Genomic DNA, 23265 nt, shown 5'->3' on the forward strand with positions numbered 1-23265 from the left:
GTCTGCGCCTGGCTCTTCTCTCTCGGAGCAGGATCTTTCCTTCCTTTCTCCACTGCCCACTTTCCCCCACTGCTAGGGCTTCACCGTCTATCTCCATCTCTCACTCCACCAGCCTTGCCCACTTTCTTATCTCCCTGCCACCTCCTTATCTGAAGTTTCTACCAAGGCCAAAGGATCTTGAGGTGGGCAGTTTGGGCCTGAAGGGAAGGCCAGAACCAGCCAAAGCTCCTACCTTCAAAGCAATAGCCAGAGACACCTTTGGGGTTGGAAGAAAAGCTGAAAGAGGGAGGCAGAGCTTGAGGAAAGAGAATAATAACAGCAAGCATGTAGGTCACCTTTCCTTGGGCTATTGCACTGATTCCCCACAACAAATAGATTTAGGCCAGCACGATTGCCCCCAGCTTACACAATTAAAAAAATAAAACCTTTAATGTTCAGAGAGCTTAAGGAACTTGCTCAAGGTCACACAGCTTACTACTGGGAGAATAACTAGGTCATTCATCCTTCCACTATCCCAAAACCGTTTCTCCAGAGGCCACTGGATATCTGTCCCAGGCCTGCCCTCCTGCAGGGGCAATGGTTGGAGAAGGGCATCATGTACGGAGATGAATGCAGATGCTCAGGTTTCAGAACATTTGACAGGTCCGTCTGGAAGCATTAAAAATTCATGTAGAAACCTGACCCCAGCCGGACCTTGGGCCTGCCACCTGGACTATCCCTGGCCTCCTGGCTTCTCAGAGTCTGATGGGAAATTTCCCTTCCACAGTGTCCTGAGAGTCCCAAGTCTTTGTATTTCACAGCAGAGGAGTTCCTCTTGGATTAGGGATGGAAAATTGGGAGCCCGCAGCTAGGAAAACAGGGCTGGGAACCCTCCCCCTACTCTGGGTGTAAGAACCTTAGAGGCTTAAGGGCTTATAAACCTAGTCATCTGGTGTCCTTCTATTCCTCTCCCCAGGCGGTTAGATGCTCCCTCTCAGTTCCGGAGGACTAAAGCCTGGCTGTGCTTCCCAAGGTGGCCAGTCGGGGGCAGCCGTCTGCTTAGAGGGAGACGGAGCCTGAGCCTCTATCTGCTGCTTTGAAGAACCCCCATATGTGGTCAGAGAGGTGCAGTGTTGGCCTTGGGAATGGGCTCTGGAGTCTGTGATCTGAGGATGAGGGAGAGGTTTCCTAGTTCAGGGGAGACTGAGAAATTTTACAGGGTATTCAAAGTTGGTTGGTGGGTTTCAGATACGGGATAACTGGTGGCCAGTATGCTACACACATTCTAGCTGGAGTGAAGGTTTGGGATGAGACTGTGAGAGAAAAGGCTGGAAAAGCAGTTGGTACCAGACTCTGAGGGATCTTTGATGCTCTGCTAAGGTGTTTTACTTTACCCTATAGGATTAGGAAGCCATTATAGGCTCTGGAGTGACATCATAACATATGCAAATTTTGATCAGATGAATCTGGTCACCATGGTATGGCTGGGTGCGAGGGAGGGAGAGATTGCATGTAGGAAACCAGCGAGGAGGTTATCACTGCTTTCTTTTATATTCCAGGCATGAGGTAATGAGTAGCTGGAGTGGGGAGGTGGTGGGGAGAATGGAAAGGAAGATATAGACCAGGGCTAGGCGGGGGACTGGGTAACCGAATAGATAACAGAAAATTAGAGAAAGGGAGGAGTTAATTACAACTAGTCTGGGTGTCTGGCAGATGAAAAGAATGCAAAATGGGGGTACACTCACAGAATGTGGGAGGTGAATGAATTTTGCTTTTTTCAGGGGATAGAAGAATCTCAGACAAACCCCTTCCTTTCTCTGGCCTCAGCTTCCCCATCAGACAGTTGGTGGGGTTGGGCCGGATGGTCTTGAACGTCCCTCCCATTTCAGGGTGTGTGGGTCAAGGCGGTAAATCTGGGTTGTTTGGAGAGCTTGAGGGTCTGTGCATGTGAGATTGCTGGAGGTGGTCTCTGTGCTGGGTCCTGAGTGCGTGTGTGTGCATGTCAGAATTTGGGGGGCATCTGCCTGTTTGTGGGACCTGTGGGTGGTTTGCATGTTTCCACATGCTATATGGCTTTGCTTGGTGAGAGTGTGCGAGCGCTTGAGTGTGGGTGTGCGCGTGATGGGCGTCCGTGGGTCTGTCTGGGCTGGCGGTGGGAGGGGTGGGGGTTGCTGGAGAGTGGCATTGCTTCAGGCTTCTTCCTGAGGCTCACACACTCCTCCTGCTTTCACTGTTCTGAAATAGCATCTGGACCGAAGGCCCATGAATATTTCACAACGATAATTCTGTGACCTGGACAGCCTGCCTCTAATTTACCAGCAGCCCCCCTCCCCCTGCCCAGGCCCCAGCAGCCCCTCCTCCACCAGAGCTCTTGCCTGGCTGTCCCCTCAATCCAACCCATTAACCTCAGAGCCAGCCTGACACAAGCCCCCGAAAGACCCCAGACTCCGAGCTCCCTGGGTTCCTGACCAGCTGCTCCCCCCAACCCACCCCCCACCCTTATCCAAAGTATACATGCCTCAGGCTTAGATGCTCATTTCTTCTCATTTCTTCCTCTTCTTCTCAAGATCATTTGACCTCCCCGGCCAGAGTCACAGAACCTCAGCATGCCTCCTCAAGCCCTAGCATCTAGGCCCCCTTCTCTGTCTTTCTATTCCCACCTCCCAAGCTAGGTTTTTTGTTTTGTTTTGTTTTTGAGACAGAGTCTCTGTCACCCAGGCTGGAATGCAGTGGTGCAATCTCAACTCACTGCAACCTCTGCCTCCTGGATTCAGGCGATTCTTGTGCCTCGACCTCCTGAGTACCTGGGACTATAGGCACTCACCATCATGCCTGGCTAATTTTTTTGAATTTTTAGTAGAGATGGGGTTTCCACCATGTTGGCCAGCCTGGTCTCGAACTCCTGACCTCAAGTGATCTGTCCACCTTGGCCTCCCAGAGTGCTGAGATTACAGGCATGAGACACCGTGCTCCGCCCCAAACTAGATTCTTCAAAAAAGTTTTTTAAGATACTGGGTCTCAATATGTTGTCCAGACCGGTCTCAAACTCTTAGCCTCAGTGATTCTCCCACCTCAACCTCCCAATTAGCTGGGATTACAGGTGCAAGCCACCACACCCTGCCTGAGCTAGATTCTTAGCCCCAAATTCAAACTACCAAACTTCTCTCTAAGTGCTCAGTCTGATGAGACTCACCCCTAAACCCCAACCCAAGTCCTTCTTAGCCTGAGCCTCTTCCCTGTCCCAGCCTCTCCTCCACACACCAGAAAGATGAAGGTTCTGATTGTACCTCAAGCCAGTAATGCACCCCAATTTGGGATTCCTGTCCCTCTGATCACCCTAGCTCCTTGGTCCCTCTTCTAGCCTGTTTGGAAACCTGCTTCTCTGAGCTGGTTCATCCCTGATGGCTTCTACCTCACAGGAGCCGAGAGAGAGGATCACATATCCACAGGGTAGCTGTGTGCAGGTGTGTAGGCTGTGCACTGCACAGAGGCACTTAGCCAAGGAGGCAAGTGTGCGCTGAAACCCAGCCTTGGTCTCCGTTTGCTAAGGTGTTCACCCTGGCATGGGGCTGCGTTCTCCTGAGGGAGAGGTGCCTTTTTCACATTTACCCAAAGCCATGGGTGGGCTATCTGGGACCGGGAGTGTGTACAGGGGACCTCCTCTTTCCTGAAGGCACCGGGTCTGGAAGAGGTTCATTAACCAGGCAGGAGGTCTTCCCCAGGCTTAGTTCCTCAAGCGCCAGACAACTCAGGGTTGGCTGCAGCTCCTCCCCTGGACAAACGAAAAGAGGTGCCACCAGCACGCACTCTTGGCTGCCAGATTGCACCCCACCTGAATGCAGGGCTGCAACTCTTCCCAGGGAGAGCGCACACCATTTCCAGCCAGCAGGAAGCTCTTTGATGGCGTGGGAGGGCTCCCCTTCTCCAACCCTCCTGGCCCTGAAATCCTTACATCCAGAGACCTCATCCCACTTTCCGGGTCCCAAGTCAACAAATCTTCCAATAGATAAAATAATAGAATTTTTTAATAAATTTTTTTTCCCAAACAATTTCTTTTGATCTTCACCACGCAGGGGCCACGGTGGAGAGGAAAGCTCTCTCCAGGTGCCCTAAAAAGTGTCCAGGGTAGACTTAGGAGAAAAGTATTCCTCCAGTGTCAGGAGGTTGAGGGGCTAGGGTAAGCGGGGGTCAGGGTCAGCCTGGCCCTGACTGAGGCATCCCCCAAAGGGTCCTGGGTGGGGCTCCCTGGGGGAGCTTCCAAAGGCTCTGCTGGTGGAAGATGCTCTACAGACAAAAGCCCCTCTGGGGTCCGCTGTGGGCCCTAGGAGTGCGGGTCGGCGGCTGCCTGGGGGGGGCCCACCCCAGCATTGGGATGGGGAAGAGTTAATGGCCAGAGTTGGGGAGGGCACGGCTGAGCCGCCACACACGCCTTCTTGGGGCTGCCATAAGTCAGGACAGCCCAGGAGGCAGCAAGGAGAGGCGGCCTGGTCCCCGGGGCGGAGAGGAGCTGGGTGGGGGAAAGGGAGGCAGCAAGGCCGGGGCAGGGGCGGGGCGGGGGCCAGAGCCGCAGCTCGGGGTGGACGGGAAGCGGGATCGGACACTGGCCTCTTCAGTCTCAGCACCGCAGTCAGAGGTGGTGGGGCGCCAGGAGCAGGAGGCAAAGCAGAGGGGTGGGGAGCCCGGCCGAGAGCGCAGGGCCTCGGGAGTCCGGGGGCGCCTGGCAGGCAGCGCCGGGGCACGTCTGCTCCCCACGCTGGTCCTCACCCCCGTAGCCCCCCCAGTAGTCGTCCTCGGTGGGCGCGTCCCCGCCCTGGCGCCCCCGCGAGTCTTCGGCGGGCAGGTCTCGGTAGAGGGTGGAGGGGTCGGCGGGGGGCGCCCCGGCCTCGGCCACCCCGTAGAGGTGATTGGAGGAGCTGTTACCGCGGGCACGGCTGCCCGGCCGCGTGGGCGTCGCGGGCGGGCACGCCTGGAAGTCGGCCTCGCGGAGCGCGCGCAGGTCTCGGCCCTGGCGCTCCGGGGGCGTGGCGCAGGTCACGTCGGAGCTGGACACGCGCGCGCGCTGGAACCAGGCCCAGAGCGGCCGCGCGCGGCAGTCGCACGCCCAGGGGTTGGCGTTGAGCCGCAGGAACTCGAGCGAGGGCAGGTCGGCGAGCGCCTCGCCAGGCAGCGAGGCCAGGCTGTTGTTGAACAGGTAGAGGATGGTGAGGCGGCTGAGGCCGCGGAAGGCCGCGCGGTGCACGCCCTGCAGCCGGTTCCCGTGCAGCAGCAGCCGGTCCAGACTGCCCAGGCCGCGGAACACGTGCTCTGTGAGCAGCCGCAGGCGGTTCCCGTGGAGGAAGAGGTGGCTCAGGTTGGCCAGGTCCGCGAACAGGTCATCCTGGGTGGGGGAGGGGCACAGAAGAAGAGAGTGGGCCTGAGGCAGGTTGCGGACCCCGCTGGGGCCTGGGCCGGGGGAAGGAAGGGGCTGCACCGTGGCAGAAGAGAAAGGGTTGATCTTTTGATTCATAGCGTCCTGGGTTTGGATTCTGCCTCCTGTAACCTATTTCCGTGGAAAAAGTGGTATTGGTGAGGTCAGTGGTTCTGAAACTTTCAGGTCTATTAGGATCGATCTCCTGCGGATCTCTGGCGGGGGGCGGGGACAGAGTTTCTGATTCGGGAGGTCTGGGGTGGAGCCTGGGAATCCGCTGGTCCACAGGTTCCCCAGGGAAGCCAGGGCGGCCACGGCAGGACCAGTCTGAGTTCCAGAACTTCTGGTCTGATGAAGTGTGCACACTGGGGAGCCAGCCTTTCTGACTTCAAATCTTGGATCTGTCATGAACTGACTGTGCAACCTTGGGCAAGTCACTCACGAGCCCCGGGACTCAGTTTCCTCATCTGTGTAATGTGGAGATTAAATGAAGCAGCATGCATGAAGGTGCTTGGAACACCTTTCCTTGTGGAGTTCTACGAGTTCCATGACTTAGCCATTATTCTTTTTTCTTTTTTCAATTTTTGTTTGTGTTTGTTAGTCATTATTCTTACCTTGGCCAAGCCGGTCATCTCTTTGTGCCTGTTTCCTCATCTATAAAATGGGGATGCATATACCTACTTCATGGGTTTGTTCTGAGGATTCCAGAAGAAGGTTCACATAAAGATCATATGAAGGAGGTGCTGGGCACGTGCTGGGCACACAGGGAGTCAGTCTGGTGATGGAGCCCACAGGTGCAGCTCTTACAGCCCTAGTGCAAAATCCAGCTAGCCTTTTCCCTAGATGTGTTATTTTAGGCAAGTTTTAACTCCATGGAGTCTCAGTTTCCTCAGTATGTGTACCATTCCTTATTATGTATGACCCCCTCAGGAGGCTAAATGAGGGTTGGATGATACTGTATCCCAGGCCCAGAGAGGTGCTGGGAGCTGTTCAAGGTCACACAGCCCAGTGGCTGATTTGATTAGTGTCAGAGCCAAGAGCTGGGAGTTTTGAGGGAGGCAAGGTTAAGAACAGGATGCTGTCAGGGAAGGGGGCAGGGATGCTGATACTGTACCCTTAACAGGTACATAGTCAATCAATAAATGATGGTTACTATGACAATAGGGGCTCAGTTAGAATTGGGTCCTGTCCCTTTCCTCTAAAAAAGGAGCTCACTGGGGGAAGCAAAGTCCTGCTACTAGGCTGCGTTTTGGAGGACAGGACGTCAGCTCTACCCGCAGAGGCAGCAGGAGAGGAGAGGAAGGAAGCCAAGTTGCATTACTACTCCGCTTAGAGGCACTGTCCCACCTGCCTGGGGCTAGGGAGTCACCTAATCAGGCCATGTTAGTGTGAGAAGGATCTTGGAACTATGGATCAGAATTAACAGGGATGGGCGTGGCCCACGGTGGCAGTGGGGACTCGTGGACTCTGCATTATAACCAGTTTACCAGGGCTTTCTGTTGATCAGCTGACTTGGAGCTAATGCCGCAGCACCCATCAGCCCAGCTCACTTTTTACAGAGGAGAGCACTGAGGCTCAGGGAGATAAGGGCTTGCCAGGGAGGGGAGCAGGGCTTCAGTCCCCTGACCTCACTGCCTTGAGGTCCTCTCCTCTCGTGCAGGGCATCACTGTGGTCAGCAGGTTCCAGGAGGTCCAGTTCTCAGAACAGGAGCATCCATTCTGCTCAGGCCAGCTCACCCCGGAGGGTGGGGGCTGTTTCCTGACTGTGGCTCTCCCTCCCTCACTGCCTGGGGAGCCGTTCTCCCATGCCTGCCACCCAGAGCCTGGTCGGAGGCCTCAGGTTTGGGGAGGGCGTTGACTCCCAGCCCACACCCACAGCCTCCACCTTCCTGTGCTCCTGCATGTTCTCGCCCCCTCCCATCTGGCTTCCGCCCTCTTTGCTACAGGAACTGAGCCTGCCAAGAGCCCTCCTCTTGGCCACATTGAGATCCGTCCCCCTCAACCTTCTCAGCTGCCTCTGACACCAGCATTCTCCGCCCCCTGCTGCCACCACCCCAAATACTGGCTCCAGCCTCCAGCTGGCTCCTTGTACCTCCCTGGCCTCAACCTGGCTCACCATGGCCTGGTGCCCTTGATCTTCTCTTCCAGGCCCATCCAGGGGGTAGGCTTGGAATCCCTGCCACTCAAACACCTAAATAGGGTTCCTCTTTTCATGGAGTGTCAGCAAGAGTAGGACACACCCAGAGATGTATGGTCAGAGGATCGATAAGGGGCTGGGGGTGGGGGGAGAGGGAGCAGGGGTAATCCACACTTTGGGGACCTCAGGAGTTCAGGAGGAGTAGACCAAAGGTTCAGAGATCCTAGGGAATTCAGGTGCCTTTGACCCACAGCCCCAATTTTTGGCCCACAGAATTTCTTGATTCCAACCTCTTCTCTCCTTTTGTTTCTCTGCAAAAGTCCTGCCCCTCCCTTCTCTGAGCCTCCGCCTTGGGGTCCAATGCCCCCTCCCCCCATCCAAGTTGTTGCCAAATCCCATTGCCACTTCCTTGACTGTAGCTCTCAAATCCGGTCCTTCCTCTCTCCACCGTTAAAACCGTTCTCTGTGCATTAATAAGCTCTTGACTTTCACAGCCCTAGCCCTCTCCCCGCCCCTCCCTATCTCCCCTCCCTCTGGGCTGAGAGCCTCTGCTCAAGTCATCCTCTTCTATTTCAAAAACCACATTTCCCTCGCCTCCCCCCTGGCCGGTTCACAGCTCTCTGCAACCATTTGGAATCTTAACGCAGCATCCCTGCCCGCTTCCCTGACAGCATCCTGTTCTTAACCTTGCTTCCCTTCAAACTCCCAGCTCTCAGCTCTGACACTAATCAAATCAGCTGCTGGGCTGTGTGACCTTGGACAGCTCCAAGCACCTCTCTGGGCCTCGGTCTCTTCATCTGTGAAACAAGGGACTTGGGATAGGCGATCTTTAAAATCCCATCCTCATCTGCTTTTTATGAATTGGTGAGTTCTGGGATGTGCCTCATTCATTCAGCAGAGCTGTACTGAGTGTCTGCTCTGTGCCAGGCACCCCCGCTCAGAGTGCTCATCAGTCTATGGTGGGGATCATCGTCATCATCGGCGTCAGCACAGTCAAGCAGGTAACTTATTGAGCTCTTACCATGTACCAAGCTCTGTGCTACACAGATCCTATATAGTAACTTAATCATCACAACCTTATGAGGTGGATACTATTATTATCTCCGTTTCAGATTAGGAGAGGGAGCCTCAGAGAAGTGAAGTGACTGGCCTAGGGTCCAACAGCTAATATGCAGTGGAATGTGGCTTCCAACTCCAGAGACCTCTGGACAAGTGCACTCGATTTAGACAGACCTAGGTCAGTTGTAGGTCATGTTCCTTACTAGCCGGGTGACCTTGGCCTATGCTGTTACTTTGCTGGGCTTCAGTGGGTGTTCTCCCTGGTAAATGTTAATGGATAGCTACCATTCATTGGATACTCACTCCGTGCCGGACACTGGGCTGAGCTCAGCAGTGTCTCCTTTAATTCTCACAACCCCTGCTCCCCAAGGTACAGGTTATCTCCATTTCACAGAGGGGTCCATCGAGGCTCAGTGGTTAAATAACTTGCACAAAGACACAGAGCAAATTGGAGGTGTGGCTGGGATTCAAACTAAGATCTGGTCTGCTTGAGTGTAAAGACTGCTTTTAAACCATTCAGGCCAGCTGCTCTGGGAGGCCGAGGTGGTGGACCGCTTGAGCTGTGGAGTTTGAGACCAGCCTGGGCAACATGGTGAAAGCCCACCTCTACAAAAATACAAAAATTACTGGGCATGGCACTTATCTGTGGTCCTAGCTACTGGTGAGGCTAAGCTGGGGGATTGCTTGAGCCCAGGAGGTTGAGGCTGCAGTGAGCCAAGATTGTGCCACTGCACTCCAGCTGGGTGACCCAGCAGGACTCTGTCTCAAAAACGAAAGCAATAACAAAACAAACAAACAAAAACCATGCAGGCCACGGTAATGATTCTAAGAGAAAACAAGTGTCAGCCGAGTGTGGTGGCTCACACCTGTAATCCCAGCACTTTGGGAGGCCGAGGCGGGTGGATTACCTGAGGTCAGGAGTTTGAGACCAGCCTGGCCAACATGGTGAAACCCCATCTCTACTAAAAATACAAAAATTAGCCAGGCATGATGGCACACGCCTGTAATCCCAGCTATTCATGAGGCTGAGACAGGAGAATCGGTTGAACTGGGAGGCAGAGGTTGAAGTGAGCCAAGATTACGCCACTGCCCTCCAGCCTGAGCAAGAGAGCAAGACTCCATCTCAAAAAAAAAGAAAAAAAAAGTGTCTTTATCATCTGGCTACACTTGAGTAGGGAATATGCTCTGGGAAAGCAGGGCTACTGTTTCTGTCTATTCTCCCCTGAATCCCTCACACCTGGAACTCTGCCTGGCATGTGGTAGGTATTCAGTAAATATCTGTTGATGAATGAACTCACCTGGCATGGTGCCTGGCATACAGCAGACAGTCCCTTAGAACCTCCACCCAACCCCATCTCCATGTCTACCTTCCCTATTCTGAAAACCTGTGGTCCTCTGGTGGAGCTTCCTCTAAAGCTCCCCTTTGGGGCAGGTCTGGCTCCTTCCTGGGTCACACCTGCACTCTGCAGATCTCACCCCAGCCCACGTGTTTCCTCACCTGCCTGTGGCAACTCCTAGCCCAGTTCCGCCAGGCAGAGGCTGTTTTTTCCATCTCCTCTATATAGGGCCAGATGTGAAGATGCTTCCTTTCTGTGATGCCTGGTACTGTTCATGCCAGGGGCGTGGAGAACAAACACTTCCCATTTCAGAAGACCCAGTGCCCACCTGAGGTCCCCTCTGCCCAAGCCTTTGCTGACCTCAGGTCCTGATTGCTGTTCTTGGCCTGAGAATCAGTGGAGGATAGGGTCATAATAACATGATTTCTTCAGCACTGAACAATGTGCTTTTTTGTTTTGTTTTGTTTTGTTTTGAGACGGAGTCTTGCTCTGTCACCCAGGCTGGAGTGCAGTAGTGCAATCGTGGCTTGCTGCAACCTCCACCTCCCAGGTTCAAGTGATTCTCCTGCCTTAGCCTCCCTAGTGGCTGGGATTACAGGCACCCGCCACCACGCCTGGCTAATTTTTGTAGTTTTAGTAAAGGGAGTTTCACCATGTTGGCCAGGCTGGTCTCGAACTCCTGACCTCAAGTGATCCACCCTCCTCAGCCTCCCAAAGTGCTGGGATTACAGGCGTGAGCCACCGCGCCCGGCCTGAACTATGGGCTTTCTAGACACTAACTCATTTCCTATTTACACCATTCTTGGTGGAAGGTATTATTTTCATTATGTCCAGTTTACAGATAAAGTAAGTGAGGTTCAGAGAGGGTTAGCAACCTGCCTAAAGTTAAATAAGTCAGAAAATAGCAGATCAGGGATTCAAGCTCAGGCCCTCTGACTCCAAATTCCTCCTAAACAACCAATATATATTGATAAGCAGATTCTGAAAGCATTAAATGCATGAATAATTTGTAGTAGTATTTGATCTCTACTCTACTACCAGTAGAAGTACTGGTAGCAGCAATTATTATTATACTGCCCATATCTTGAGAGTATGGCCTTGTGCTAAATGCCTTACATTTTAATCCTTACAAAACTTCTTTTGTTTTTTTTAGACAGAGTTTTGCTCTTATTGCCCAGGCTGGAGTGCAATGGCGCCATCTTGGCTCACCGCAACCTCTGCCTCCAGGGTTCAAGCGATTCTCCTGCCTCAGCCTCTTGAGTAGCTGGGATTACAGGCATGTGCTACCACGCCTGGCTAATCTTGTATTTTTAGTATACACGGCGTTTCTCCATGTTGGTTGGTCTGGTCTCGAACTCCCAACCTCAGGTGATCAGCCTGCCTTGGCCTCCCAAAGTGCTGGGATTACAGGTGTGAGCCACCATGCCCAGCCTACAAAACTTTTTTTTTTTTCTTCAGCTTTTCCCTACTTTCTTTCCCACAACAAAACTTAAATAAGGATTATTATTGGCCGGGCATGGTGGCTCACACCTGTAATCCCAGCACTTTGGGAGGCCGAGGCGGGTGGATCACCTGAGGTCGGGAGTTCGAGAACAGCCTGGCCAACATGGTGAAACCCATCTCAACTAAAAAATACAAAAATTAGCTGGGCATGGTGATGCATGCCTGTAATCCTGGTTACTTGGGAGGCCAAGGCAGGAGAATCGCTTGAACCCAGGAGGCAGAGGCTGCCACTGCACTCTTCTGCACTCCAGCCTGGGCGATAGAGTAGGACTTCGTCTCAAAAAAAAGATTAAGTACTATCCTGACTACCATTTTAGAGTTGAGGAAACGGAGATAAGGAAATGAGGTTAAGTAATTTATCCAAAGTCATATCGGAGCCAGGATTTGAACCTGGATCTTTCTGAGTCAGGTCAAAACTGGTTCCTTCTGAGTCAGGTCAAAGTCAAAAGTGTGTGCTTTTAAAAATGAGCCTGCTCAACTATACTCCAGAGTACCGTCCCCTTGTACCAGACTACGAGGCTCAAGCACCAGCTCTTCCTGGCTGTGTGGCCTCAGGAATACTCATTCCATGTCCCTAGACATTTTATGTCCCTCACTGTCCCTACCACCAGGTTGTGTGAGGCTCGATGTGATGGGGAGAAGACATAAGCCTCCGGTCACAGCGACAATGGTTGAAAAGATTTATGATTAGAGGCGACTCTATATCTATAGAGTCTTCAGGGCCCCAGCCTCAGCTTCTCCATTGTGAACAAGGAGGTGAAAATAATCTCCCAACTGGGCTGTGGAAGTGAGATGAGGTGGCTGAGTGCTCTTCATCAACTGTGAGGTGCCAGGCAAATTTAGGACTCACTCATGACCTCAGTATAATCCTTGAAGTTGACCCAGATCTTCAGGATGGAGTCCAAGTTGGGCCACTTCACTGAGACCAATGTTAAATAAGGCTTGTTTCTTTTTTTAAAATAGTATTTTAACAAGCATTTATATAGCGCTTACCGTATGCCAAGCACTATTCTAAGTGCTTTACAAATTATTCATGCATGTAATGCTTTCAGAATCCCTAGGAGATGGGTACTCTCGCTACCCCCATTGTACAGATGAGAAAACTGAGGTCCGAGCAGGTTAAAAAATGCCACACACTTGTCAATGGCAGAGTGGATACGTGTAAAGTGCTCGGCACAGTGGCTGACCCCCATGTGCCCTCTAAGTGGTGTTGGCTACTATTACTATTGTCATTATTTATACAACAATAAGAATAACGTAAGACATATTTCTCCAATATACTGTGAATGTTACTCCTTTCCCTCCTCCTGGGAATGGTATCTCTGTGAAGGCAGGGAGTTGGGTCTGACCTGTTCACTACTGTATTCTTAGCATCTAGCTTGTGGTGCGTGCTCAATACATGTTTGTTACATTGTTATGGCTGTTGTTATCATCATGAGCCTCATTGGCACTGACCTGATTTTCCAACCAGCAGATTGGTGACTAGTTAGGCACTAGCCCTAGATGAGGCAGAAGAAGCACCTTCCAGGGGCAAGCAGCGAGAGGGCAGAATTTGGATATTCTCACCCCCTTCCAGCCAGAGGCTGTGTGGACGAGGGAAGATTTTCTCTCAGGGTGGTTTGGAGGGTGTGTTATTGCTTCCTGGGGAAATGGAGTGGAAGGATCTGAGTGTCAAACAGTCAGCTTAACAACAACAATAAACTATCATTAGATCAATAATCATAACAATAAATAACAATTACTGTTATTCTTTCCATTTTCAGAGCATCCATTTTCCAGCTGCGTAACAGAGATTTACCCTTTTTTTTCCTTTCCCTGCATTGAGATGACAGGTTTGGAAAACGGGAATCTAGAAGGGGTGTGGATTTCTCCCGTCCCATTACCCAGTGAATGGGAGAGAAACGCAACTTTCTGTGGGATGCTAGTGGCCATGGCTCTGCCTTCTCTCTACTTCCCCGGGATGTGGGCAGACTTGAGGGTGGGTGAGAAAAGCAGCTGCAAAGGCCTTTGGGCAGGGGACCCTGGGGGAGGGCAGAGTCCCCCAAAGGCAAACACGTGAGATCACAGAAAGAGACATATACACACACACAGACAGACATGGGGGTGTGTGCGGAGTGGGTGTGTGAAGGGAGACAGACAGAAGAGGCAGAAGACAGATGGGGGAGGCAAGTTAATGGAGAGGCAGTGATGGACAGAAAGGGATAGACAGGAAGAGGCAGAGAGGTGAAGGTTGTGGACAGTTAGAGGGGGCGGGGGCAGCTAGGGACCTCAACAGGTAGAGAGACAGACAGAAGGGACAATTCTCCCCTGGAGAATGTGAGAGAGACAGAAACTTAGAAGAGAGACAGAGACAGAGAGAGATGGAGATGCTGAGGCAGGAAGGGTGGCCTGGGGAGAGAGGAGGGACACACACGCCGGGGCAGGCTCACCTGTAGGTGGAGCAGGCTGTTCTCCTGGAGGTAGAGGTACTGCAGGCTGACCAGGCCTCGGAAGATGTTGCCGGGCAGGCTGCTGAGCTGGCAGCGGTACAGATGCAGCGACTGCAGCCGCTCCAGGCCCTGGAAGGTGTCGGGCTCCAGTGAGCGCAGGTGCCGGTTGTCACCGAGGTCCAGCTCCTCCAGGGCTTGCAAGTGGCGGAATGTGCCCGGGTAGATGGTGGAGAGGTTGTTGGAGAAAAGCCACAGGGTGAGCAGGTTGGGCCCAAAGGTGCCCGGCCGCAGCGTGCGGATGAGGTTGTTCTGCAGGAAGAGTCGCTGAGTGCTGGGCGGCAGGGACAGCGGCACAGAGGAGAAGTTGTTGGCCTGGCAGCTCACGGTGGGTGGGGATGAGTAGCAGGTGCAGAGCATGGGGCAGCTGGGGGCTGCCGGGGGCAGGGCCAGGAGCATCAGCAGGAGGCAGGCCGAGGCAGGAGCTGTGGGGAGAGGAAGCAAAACTTACTAGGTGGGCTTCGAGGGCCGGAGTGCCAGCCAGGGGCCTGCCCACCCACTTGGTAAAGACCTAGGGGCGGCTAAATAGGGTGGCTCACACCTGTAGTCCCAGTACTTCAGGAGGCCAAGGAAGGAGGATTGATTGAGGTCAGGAGTTTGAGACTCTATGGGCAACATACGGAGATCCCTGTCTCTTGAAAAAATAAAAATAACAAAATCAGCTTGAGCCCAGGTGGTCAAAGTTGCAGTAAGCTGTGATCGCACCACTGTACTCCAGCCTGGGTGATGGAGCAAGACCCTGTCTCCAAAAAAAAAAAAAAAAAAAAAGTAAGTGTTTTACGATTACTTTCTCCTCCTGAGTTTCTCAGACCCACTATGGGCATGGTGGCATGTGCCTGTAGCCCCAACTACTTGGGAGGCTGAGGCAGGAGGATCGCTTGAGGTCAGGAGTTTGAGGCTGCAGTGAGCAATGATCACACCCTGGCACTCCAGCCTGGGCAACACAACGAGACCCTGATTTGGGGAGAAAAAATAAAAAATAAAAATAAAGGCCTGGCACCCTGGCGCTCCCACGTCGGGGGACTGAAGGGACAACATCACAGCCTCGAGTGGCCTGGCCACTTCCACTTTCCAAGGCTTCTGGTGTATTAAAAAATAACGCCAAGAGGACATTGCAGAAAGCACTGTGACACGTTTAAGATTATTTGAAGAATGATCATCTTTTCATTCCTGTTTTCACTGTTGCATGTTTGACCTTGTCTAGAGATTAATGTCAAAAGACTAACGTCGAAGTTTCTCTGCGTCGGTATCGACAGTTGGGCTGGATGGTTCCTTGCTGTGGGGGCAGCCCTATAAAAGGCATTTAGCAGCATCTCTGTCTTCTACCCACTAGATGCCAGCAGCACCCTGCCTCCAGTTGTGACAACCAAAATGTCTCCAGACATTGCCAAATGTCCTCTGGGGGGCAAAGTCACCCCATTGGAGAATGAGCGGAAGCAACCTGAGACCCTGTGGGGATCTGAGGCCCATGTGAAATGGACCCGTCCTGGGGTCTGGTCTTGCCAGCCTGCTGGTGCCCACTGCCCTTACTTTCCTGTACTTTTCACCCTTGCAGAGTCAGAGCCTCTCTGTGCCAGGAGGGGCCTTAGGGGCCAGGGCTCGGTGGGGTCTCTAAGTGGAGCCACCAGCCACAGGTGACATCATCAGCTGCAGTCCTGGGAACATGCAGAATTCCTGGGGGGACAGCCTGGGAATCTGCATTTTACACCCCAGGTGCTCTTCTTTCACAGTTACTTAAAAACATTTTTTTTCCTTTTGGAGGCAGGGTCTTGCTCCATCGCCCAGGCTGGAGCGCAGTGGTGTGATCACAGCTTACTGCAACTTTGACCCCCTGGGCTCAAGTGATCCTCCTGACTCAGCCTCCTGAGTAGCTGGGACCACAGGCCTGTGCCACTGCACCCAGCTAAAATTTTTAAAATTTTTGTAGAGATGGGGTCTCACTATGTTGTTCAGGCTGGTCTCAAACTCCTGGCCTCAAACAGTCCTCCCACTTCAGCCTTCCAAAGTGCTGGGATTTCAGGCATGAGCTACTGCGTCCAGCCAAAGCTTTTTTTTTTTTTTCCCCAAAGTAACTTTCGAAGGTTGGATCATATCCAACCTTCTTATACCAATGGAAAAGCAGGCTCAGAGAGCCTTGGGGCTAGAGAGTGGAGTGCAGGTGCCTGTACTCATACTTCAACAGGGGTCCAGGACCTTTTGCCTTCCTGCCCTCGCTGTAGCTGATAAAGTTCAAGGCTGGAACTAGCTTGAACCTGCACTAGTGGAGTGCAGGTGCCTGTACTCATATTTCAACAGGGGTCCAGGCCTTTGCCTTCCTGCCCTCGCTGTAGCTGATAAAGTTCAAGGCTGGAACTAGCTTGACATCTACACTTTATTATGATTTCCAGGTGACTCCTGGGATTTTCTTCTGGCAATTTTGCCTGGGGAGGAGGGGAGACTGCACCCCCAAAGCGAGGCAGTCATTTCCCCGAAAACACAGTGACTGAGCACCTTCTGCTTCAAGCAATGCCCTAGGCTTTTGAAGGCAGAGGGGAGGAAGGCCTGTTTCTGGACCCTGAGATCCTGGGGCTCCTTGGGGTTCAGAGACCCAGGGAGAGACTGAGAGGTTGGTGATTTTGAGCGTGGGCTCTCTGAGCCTGCCAATTGCACATGCGTAGTGGTTGTTTTATGTGTGATGTGTCACGCTCCTGAGGTTGCTGTGTATGTGTGAATATGTGTATATGTCTGTGATTTTTATGGTGTGAACCAGGTGCTTGCCAAATGTGGTGCTGCTGGGCCAGGTGTGCATGCATGGCACTGACAGGCCCCGAGTGTGGCGCTGGCATCCAGATGCCCTGGTGTTCCTCCTCCAGAGGCGGGAGCACACAGGTTCGGGTGGAGGACCCACACCCCTGGTGTGCTGTGCTGTTCCTCGATTTTGGCCCCCCAACCCCCGTGAGTGTCCCTGGCCCCTCCTGGCGCTGCGTCGGTGCGTGCTGGCTATCCTCCGCGTGTGTGTGAGCGCCGGGCCCCGTGCGTGTGTAGGCTGGGTGTGATGTAATACTCAGTGACACAGCGGCTGCTGTTCCATTCCTTCACACCACCTCCGCGCTTCTCGGCCCTTCTCACCCCTCCCCCGTGCGGCGTTTCACGATTACTTTCTCCTCCCGAGTTTCTCAGACCCACGTGGGGTGGAGGAGCAGTGTCTCTCACCCCTCATGTGAACCAGGCAGAGGTGGGGTGTGGAAGCACAGGGGTGACCCCAGAGGGTTTCATGAGAGTTGAGTTTTGGGGCTTAGAACTGGAGATTTCAAAGCCGGAAAGGTCCCCTCGATTCCTCTGGTTCAAGCATCTGTTCTACTGAAGTGATGATTGGAGCTCAGAGAAAGCAAGTGACTTACCCAAGGTCACACAGCAAAGTGCTGGCAGGGCAAGGACCAGAAAAGTCTCTTGATGCCCAGCCAGGGCACTTCCCTTCCTGTCAGAGTCACCCTCTGAGCTCCACCTCCCTAAGGACTTGACACCAAAAGAAGCCAAATCCCTCTCTGATCCCTTAATCCTACCCCTTCCACAAGCTCACCAGAGTGTGAGCTCTGATGGCTACCAGCCCCTGGAGGATTACAGAGCTCTTCCCCATCCTCTGGACTGACCGCTGCCCCAGGAGAGGAAGAGGGAAGGATGTGCCATCTCAGAGGGCCCCAGAGTCAGTGCCCACTCCCCTGGCACCAGGGTCTCTTCCAGTCTGGAGGGTAAACTCTGCAGGAGCTGGCAAGGGTGCCCACCCCTCCTTCTTCCCCTAGACCCTCCTGCCCCTCATCTGCCCCCATTAGCCCTCTTCTCTTCTCTTTCCCCACACTCCTTCCGTCTTCTTCCCATGTCTCCCCGCACTAGGGCTCACCTCCCCCAGCCTGTGATAGTGGTCCCTGCACGCTCTCTGAAGAGGGACCCCGTGCGGTGGGGAGGGGGGGCCCTCCATGACAGCTGCTGCAGAACAGTGACTCTGTTGCCATTTCTGGCCCTTGCCACTGCCGTGCAAAGCTGCTGTAACCCAAGGAGCCTCATCCATAATTCAGGCTGCGGCTCTCACTGGAGACAAGGAGGAGGAGAGGGTGGGGGGCTCTGGGCTTCACTGCCCCCAGGCCCGCTGGGGCTGGAGCGAGCACTCCAGGGCAGAGGTGGCGGGACTTGGAGAGGGTTGGAGGACTAGAGAGCTGTGCCTTTCCCTCCCTCCCCCTCCTTGGTCCCAGCCCTGCCCAGTATGTGTGCCCTTTTCTTTCCTGCCACGTCCCTTCCCCACCCTGAGTTCTCACGCCCCCTCACCACCACTCCTTCAGGTCCATGCCTCCGCCTCTCTCTTCCGAGGACCACAGTTCTGCTGCTGGCCTTCATTTTGTGAATTCCCAGTGGAGACCGGGGCAAGAGGCACAGAGTATCAGAGCTGGGAAGGGGAATACCTCGGTGGCCACCTAGAGCCGACCCCTCACGTCACAGGTAGTACCACGGAGCGTGGGGGAGGGGAATTGTCAGTTTCTGAGCACCCCAGGCCTCCTGGCCAGGTCTCTACGGCCTGCCTTCACTGTCTTTCTCAGAAGCCTTCACTTCCGCCCTCCACTACTTCATGGGCAGAGGAAAGCCCTTTGTAGCAGCTCCCCCACCCTCTCTGTGCACCCCTCCTCTAAAGCCAGCAGGGGATGGCTAGAGCTGCAGGGGAGAGTACAGCAGGGTAGGAGGAAACCAGGAAGCACCTGTTTTGTGTCAGGCACTGCATTTGTAAGTTAATTTCTTTATACATGTTAATTTCTTTATGCATGGAACACAACACATACAACCCTCTGGAGGTCAATATTGTGGCCCCCAATTTGCAGATGAAGGTAGGGAGCCCCAGAAACATGACCCGCTGGCCTCAGGCCACGCAGCAAGTACAAGGTGGAACCCAGATCGGAAAAGAGGGGCGTCAAGCCCATGTCAGAGGGACTCTGACTTTTCTTCAAGAGGCTGCCACATCCTCCGCAGAAACCACGACTGGATGTGTGAGACACTGCCCTTGAGGTAAAGGCAGGACAGTAATTGCACGCAGGTGCCTAGGCCTGGGCCAGCCACAGTGCTGAGTCTGTTTGGCTACTCAGGGTCAAGGCAAGGAAGGGATTCCAGCTCTCTTTGCAACTCTCATCTCCTAGGCTTCCAGTTTCGGTTGCTCTAGAGTAGTGATTACATTTGGGAGTCAAGAGATGACCCCTGTCCAGAAGATATGGCCAGAACTGACCAGGGGAGCGAGTCAAGGGAGGCCAGAACATGATATTGATCCTGGAAGGCTGAAGTGTCCAGAGCCAAAAGTATCCGTTCATGGAAGGACCACTGTCCAGGACTCTGGCTATCAAAGCTTGGAGTACTAAGGCTCAGAAACAAAGTTCTCAGCCCACAGGCCACTCTTTGGGCCAGAGTCCCCTGTAGAAGAAGGAACTTGAGGAGCAGAAAACTGAACCCAAGGTAGGGGGCAGAAGCCAGGGTGCGCACCCACCCACAGGGCAGAGTTGCTGGAACAGAGTAGTCCCAGGAAACAATGCTCCCTGGAAAGGCAGCTGAGGCCTCTCGCTCTGGAAGGAGGGGCACAGGGTCCCAGCCGAGAAGCAAGGGTTCCACATCCAACAGGCTGCTTCAAGGAAAGGCCAGGGCCAGCGGGCATATGCTGAGGGGGCAGGGGCTGAGGAGGTGGGAGCTGAGGAGTGGGATGGAGGTGGTGGTGATGCCAGTGACGCAGGGGCCTGGGGAGGCACTGACGCGGGTGACGGAGGTTTAGAGCTGCTGCAAACAGCTTCTCACTCTGCCAGAATTTAACACCCCAAAATAAGCAGTCACCGCAGTGGTGGCGGCGGCAGGATCCAACGTCGGGCCGGATAAATAAATGGCAGCACAGGAGCCAGTCTGGGTGCCCACCCTCAGAGGCTGCCACTCCCCTCCAAAGTCCTCACCCTCCATCCCTCACAGCCACCCCCAGGGCCCTGAGCTCAGAGCACCCCCATCTGGCCCACCAGCCACTCCCTGAGAGAAGGGACATGGCAGGCAGGCGCTTTGGGAACGGAGGGCTTCCCACGTGGAAGTGGCTACCAGAAGCCTCTTTGTCTCATCCCTGGGCAGCACCCCCAAGCCCTAGTCCTTTTCTCCCAGCCTTTCTCTTCCTCCTCCTCGTCCCTCCTCTCCATCCCCTTTCCCATCCATGGTTCCCTATCCCCAACCCTCTTGCCTAGTTCCTGATACCCGTTCTCTAGCCTCCATCCCCATCCTTCTCTGGTTTCTGATTTTTCCATTCTCTTTTTCCATTCCGGTCCCCAGGGTCCCAGTCCTGATTCTCTTTCCCATTACCTCCATGCCCGGATTCTGGGCCCCCTGCCTAGTCTTCTTCCCACTCTTCCCCTGATCTGGTCTTTCCTCTCCTTCCCCCTTCCTTGGTCTTCAGGGGGAGGTCCCATTTCCCTCCACGATTTTCCCTTTTCCCGTCTAACCTTCATTCCTTCTCCTCCTCCCCTTCCCCCCCCCCCCGCTCCATCTCCCTCCTCCTTTCAGCTTCCCTCATCACTTTCTCCATCTTTGACTTCCCCTTCCCATCCCTCTCCCCTTGACCCCTCCCCCCATCTCTGGTCCACACCCTCATCAGTCACTCAATCAGTAGAACTACCCTCTTTCTAGCGCCCTCCATCTGTCCTGCCAAAGAGGGCCACTTGGGTTTCCCTCCGCACCTCCTACCTCCCCAGACAGCCCCCTACCCACATCCTCTGTCTTCCCAGGTGACCGGAAAGTGCTGAGGCACCGGCCAGGAGGAGTTGCTGAGTCGGCGCTTCCCCAGCCGGCCCGAGTCCTCAGCGTCTCCCGGAGCAGGTGGAGCCGGGACGGTGGAACCTGAGCCTCCCTCCCCGCTCCGGGCCGGGTCCGCCTGCCCGCTGCGTCCCACCTCGGTCACGAGCTCCCCGCACGCGCTCGCAGGCGCCCAGCCTAGTGCCCTCCTGCTGAGAGCAGCCCTGAGGGCGGGGGCGCGGCCTCAGCACTAAGCTTTTCCCCTTCCCCAGGTTACCCACCCCCCAACTGCCCCACCCTCGATCCCTGAAAAAGGGGACGCCCTGCTTCTCTCCCCAGGACGCCCTCCGCCCTCCCGCCGCCGGTTCTTACCTTGCAGCAGGCGCCGGAGCCCGGGCAGCATCTTGTCTCGACGCTCGGGGGAGGGGCAGCGGGGGGAGGGCGCTCCCACTCGCTCCCTGAGCCCGCCGGGTGCACGGCGGGGACCCCGCGGGGCTCCGGAGGGCCCGGGAGTCCCCGGGCTGCGTGGCCGGGCCGCGGCGCTCTACCCTGCGCCCCCCGGGCTGCGGGTCTCGGGAGGAGCCATCGGCCCCGACGGGACGGGGCGGGGCGCGACGGGGCGGGGAGGGCTGGGGCTGGCCGTCAACGCCCAGCGCCTGCACCCCGCTAGCTGCGCGGTCCGCGCTGGAGTCCGTCAGTCCGTCGGTCAGTGCGCCCAGGCTGCTAGCCGAGGGAGAGTGGGGACAGCGAGGAAGCTCTTCCCAACCACCCCCACTCCTTCCCGCACTCGCTGGCTCCTCCCTCGCTCGCTGGCTCGCCGACTTAACCCTTTCTTGGCCACTAGGAGGCGGGAGCGGCTTTCTAACCCCCTCCACCCCGGCCTCCTCCCCTCGCTTAAGGGACCCGGAGGACTGTGTTCGATCGTCCTCGCGGCGCCAAGCTTCTAGAGAAATCCCTTCTTGGGGGAGTGCGGTAGTTGAGGGGGAACCCCGTGGACGTGCTCTGTTCTCCCCTCCCAACTTTCCAGGAGAAGATGAGCTTATGGGTCACACCTGCCCCGGCCCCCAGCCGCGTCCCTCGCGCCAGTGTCCCGGTCTTCAAGGTTTCTGTCCCCTGGGACCGCTCCAAGATTCCACTTTTCCTTCCATTCCCAGACCTCAAGCCCAGTGTGCGACTATAAGAATAGTATATGCCAGAGTTTTTGCGTGCAAGATCGAGTGCCTATGAGCGTGCACGTGCGCGCAGGGACGCTTGTGCAGGTGTAACTCAGGAGGCTTGCACGTTACCCCCTGTACGGGCCTGGAAAAGCGGGGGGCACGTGAGTGTGCACACGGGTGAGCCGCTGAGAGCCCGCCAGCGTGCATGTCTGAGCCGGTGGGAAACATGAGGCTGTGTGAGGTTTTGCGCTTGCGATCTTGGGGATGGTTGGAGAGGGAATAAGTGCCCGGTGTGTGTGTGCGCCCCTCAGTGCAGTTACGAGCGGGTGCGAGTTGGGCGCGCGTGCGAGGGTGTGCGTTTTTATGTGTATGTGTCATGTGTCTGGGAGGGGAGATCTTATCCCCCTCGGGGGCGCAAGAGAGGACCCAAAGCTGGGCAGGAGACCGTTGGCTTCGCACGAACCTCCTCTACCCATTTTTAAAGAGGGGCGGATCTGGTCTCACTGGAACCCCTCTGGCCCTTGGTGACCCGGTTCCGAACGGTCCCAGCCGACCCGTGACCTAGGCTCTTCCCTACAAAGGCTGCGGGGTTGTTGACCCAGGTCTCGACTCGGCCCAGCGCGTCCGCGGAGCCGCCCCGGCGTGGGCTAGGCTCGAGGCCCTCGGGGGAGCCGCTTCGGGTACCGTGGCCAGGCATCACGGGCTGGGTTGGGGCTGCGGGAGCCGCAGGTGCGGCCGTGCCGGGGCCTCTGAGCCCCGCAGGGCTGCGGCTCCCAGGAGCACAGAAGCCCCTCGCCCTGCGGCGCGCGCCGCGGCTCCTCCATTCCTATCTGTGCCAGGGTCCAACGCAGTGCCTGGCATACAGTCGGCGCTTGATTAATGCTGGTTTTATTCTTCCCATTCATTCTCTGCTCCTTCCACGGTCTCTCGTTCTTCTGGCGTTCTCATTCGATTTCTCTGCTCTTCTCCCCACACTCTTATTCATACTTCGTGGTCTCCGTCTCTCTGTTCCCTCCCTCCCTCCCTCTCTGGGGCCTCTCCTCACTCTTCTCCGTTTCCCTGCCACCGTCTTCTGTCTTTCTCACGGTCTCTCCTAGTCTTCGTCTCCCTCCTCCTCTCCGCGGGGCTCCCTGCGTCTCTGTCTCTCGTCTCTGTATGTCTCGGTGTCTCTGCCTCCCTCTCTCTCCCCGACTCCCCCAGTTTCAGGCTCCGGCTGCAGCCCCCGGGCACCTCGGCTCCCGGGCGCCCCCTGCCGGTTCCATTATCGGACCTTCCGGGGCTCCCGGCTCCTCTTTATGCCCCTAAAGTTCCTCTCCCGCCCCTCCCGTTTTCGGATCAGGTAGAAACAGAAAGGAACGTCTCTGGGGCTCCCGTCTGCCCCCACCCCCGCCTCCCCCTATCTCCAGGAAGCGGGACAAGCCCCTGCGTTTCC

General features: G+C 55.1%; 1 protein-coding gene across 1 annotated transcript; it reads right to left on the bottom strand.

Moving 5' to 3' along the window:
- Positions 1-3982: 3982 nt before the first annotated feature.
- RTN4RL2 (reticulon 4 receptor like 2) lies at positions 3983-21415 on the bottom strand. Its single transcript, XM_012476506.3, has 3 exons — positions 21049-21415; positions 13852-14333; positions 3983-5356 (listed from the first exon to the last, which is right to left on the bottom strand). Exons 1-3 carry the CDS (start codon positions 21077-21079, stop codon positions 4607-4609), a joined length of 1263 nt encoding a protein of 420 aa, XP_012331929.1. The 5' UTR covers positions 21080-21415; the 3' UTR covers positions 3983-4606.
- Positions 21416-23265: the final 1850 nt, after the last annotated feature.

The sequence above is a fragment of the Aotus nancymaae genome, unplaced genomic scaffold (assembly GCF_030222135.1).
Source record: "Aotus nancymaae isolate 86718 unplaced genomic scaffold, 86718_ANA_hifiasm-v0.15.2.pri h1tg000059l, whole genome shotgun sequence".
Taxonomy (NCBI): Eukaryota; Metazoa; Chordata; class Mammalia; order Primates; family Aotidae; genus Aotus; species Aotus nancymaae.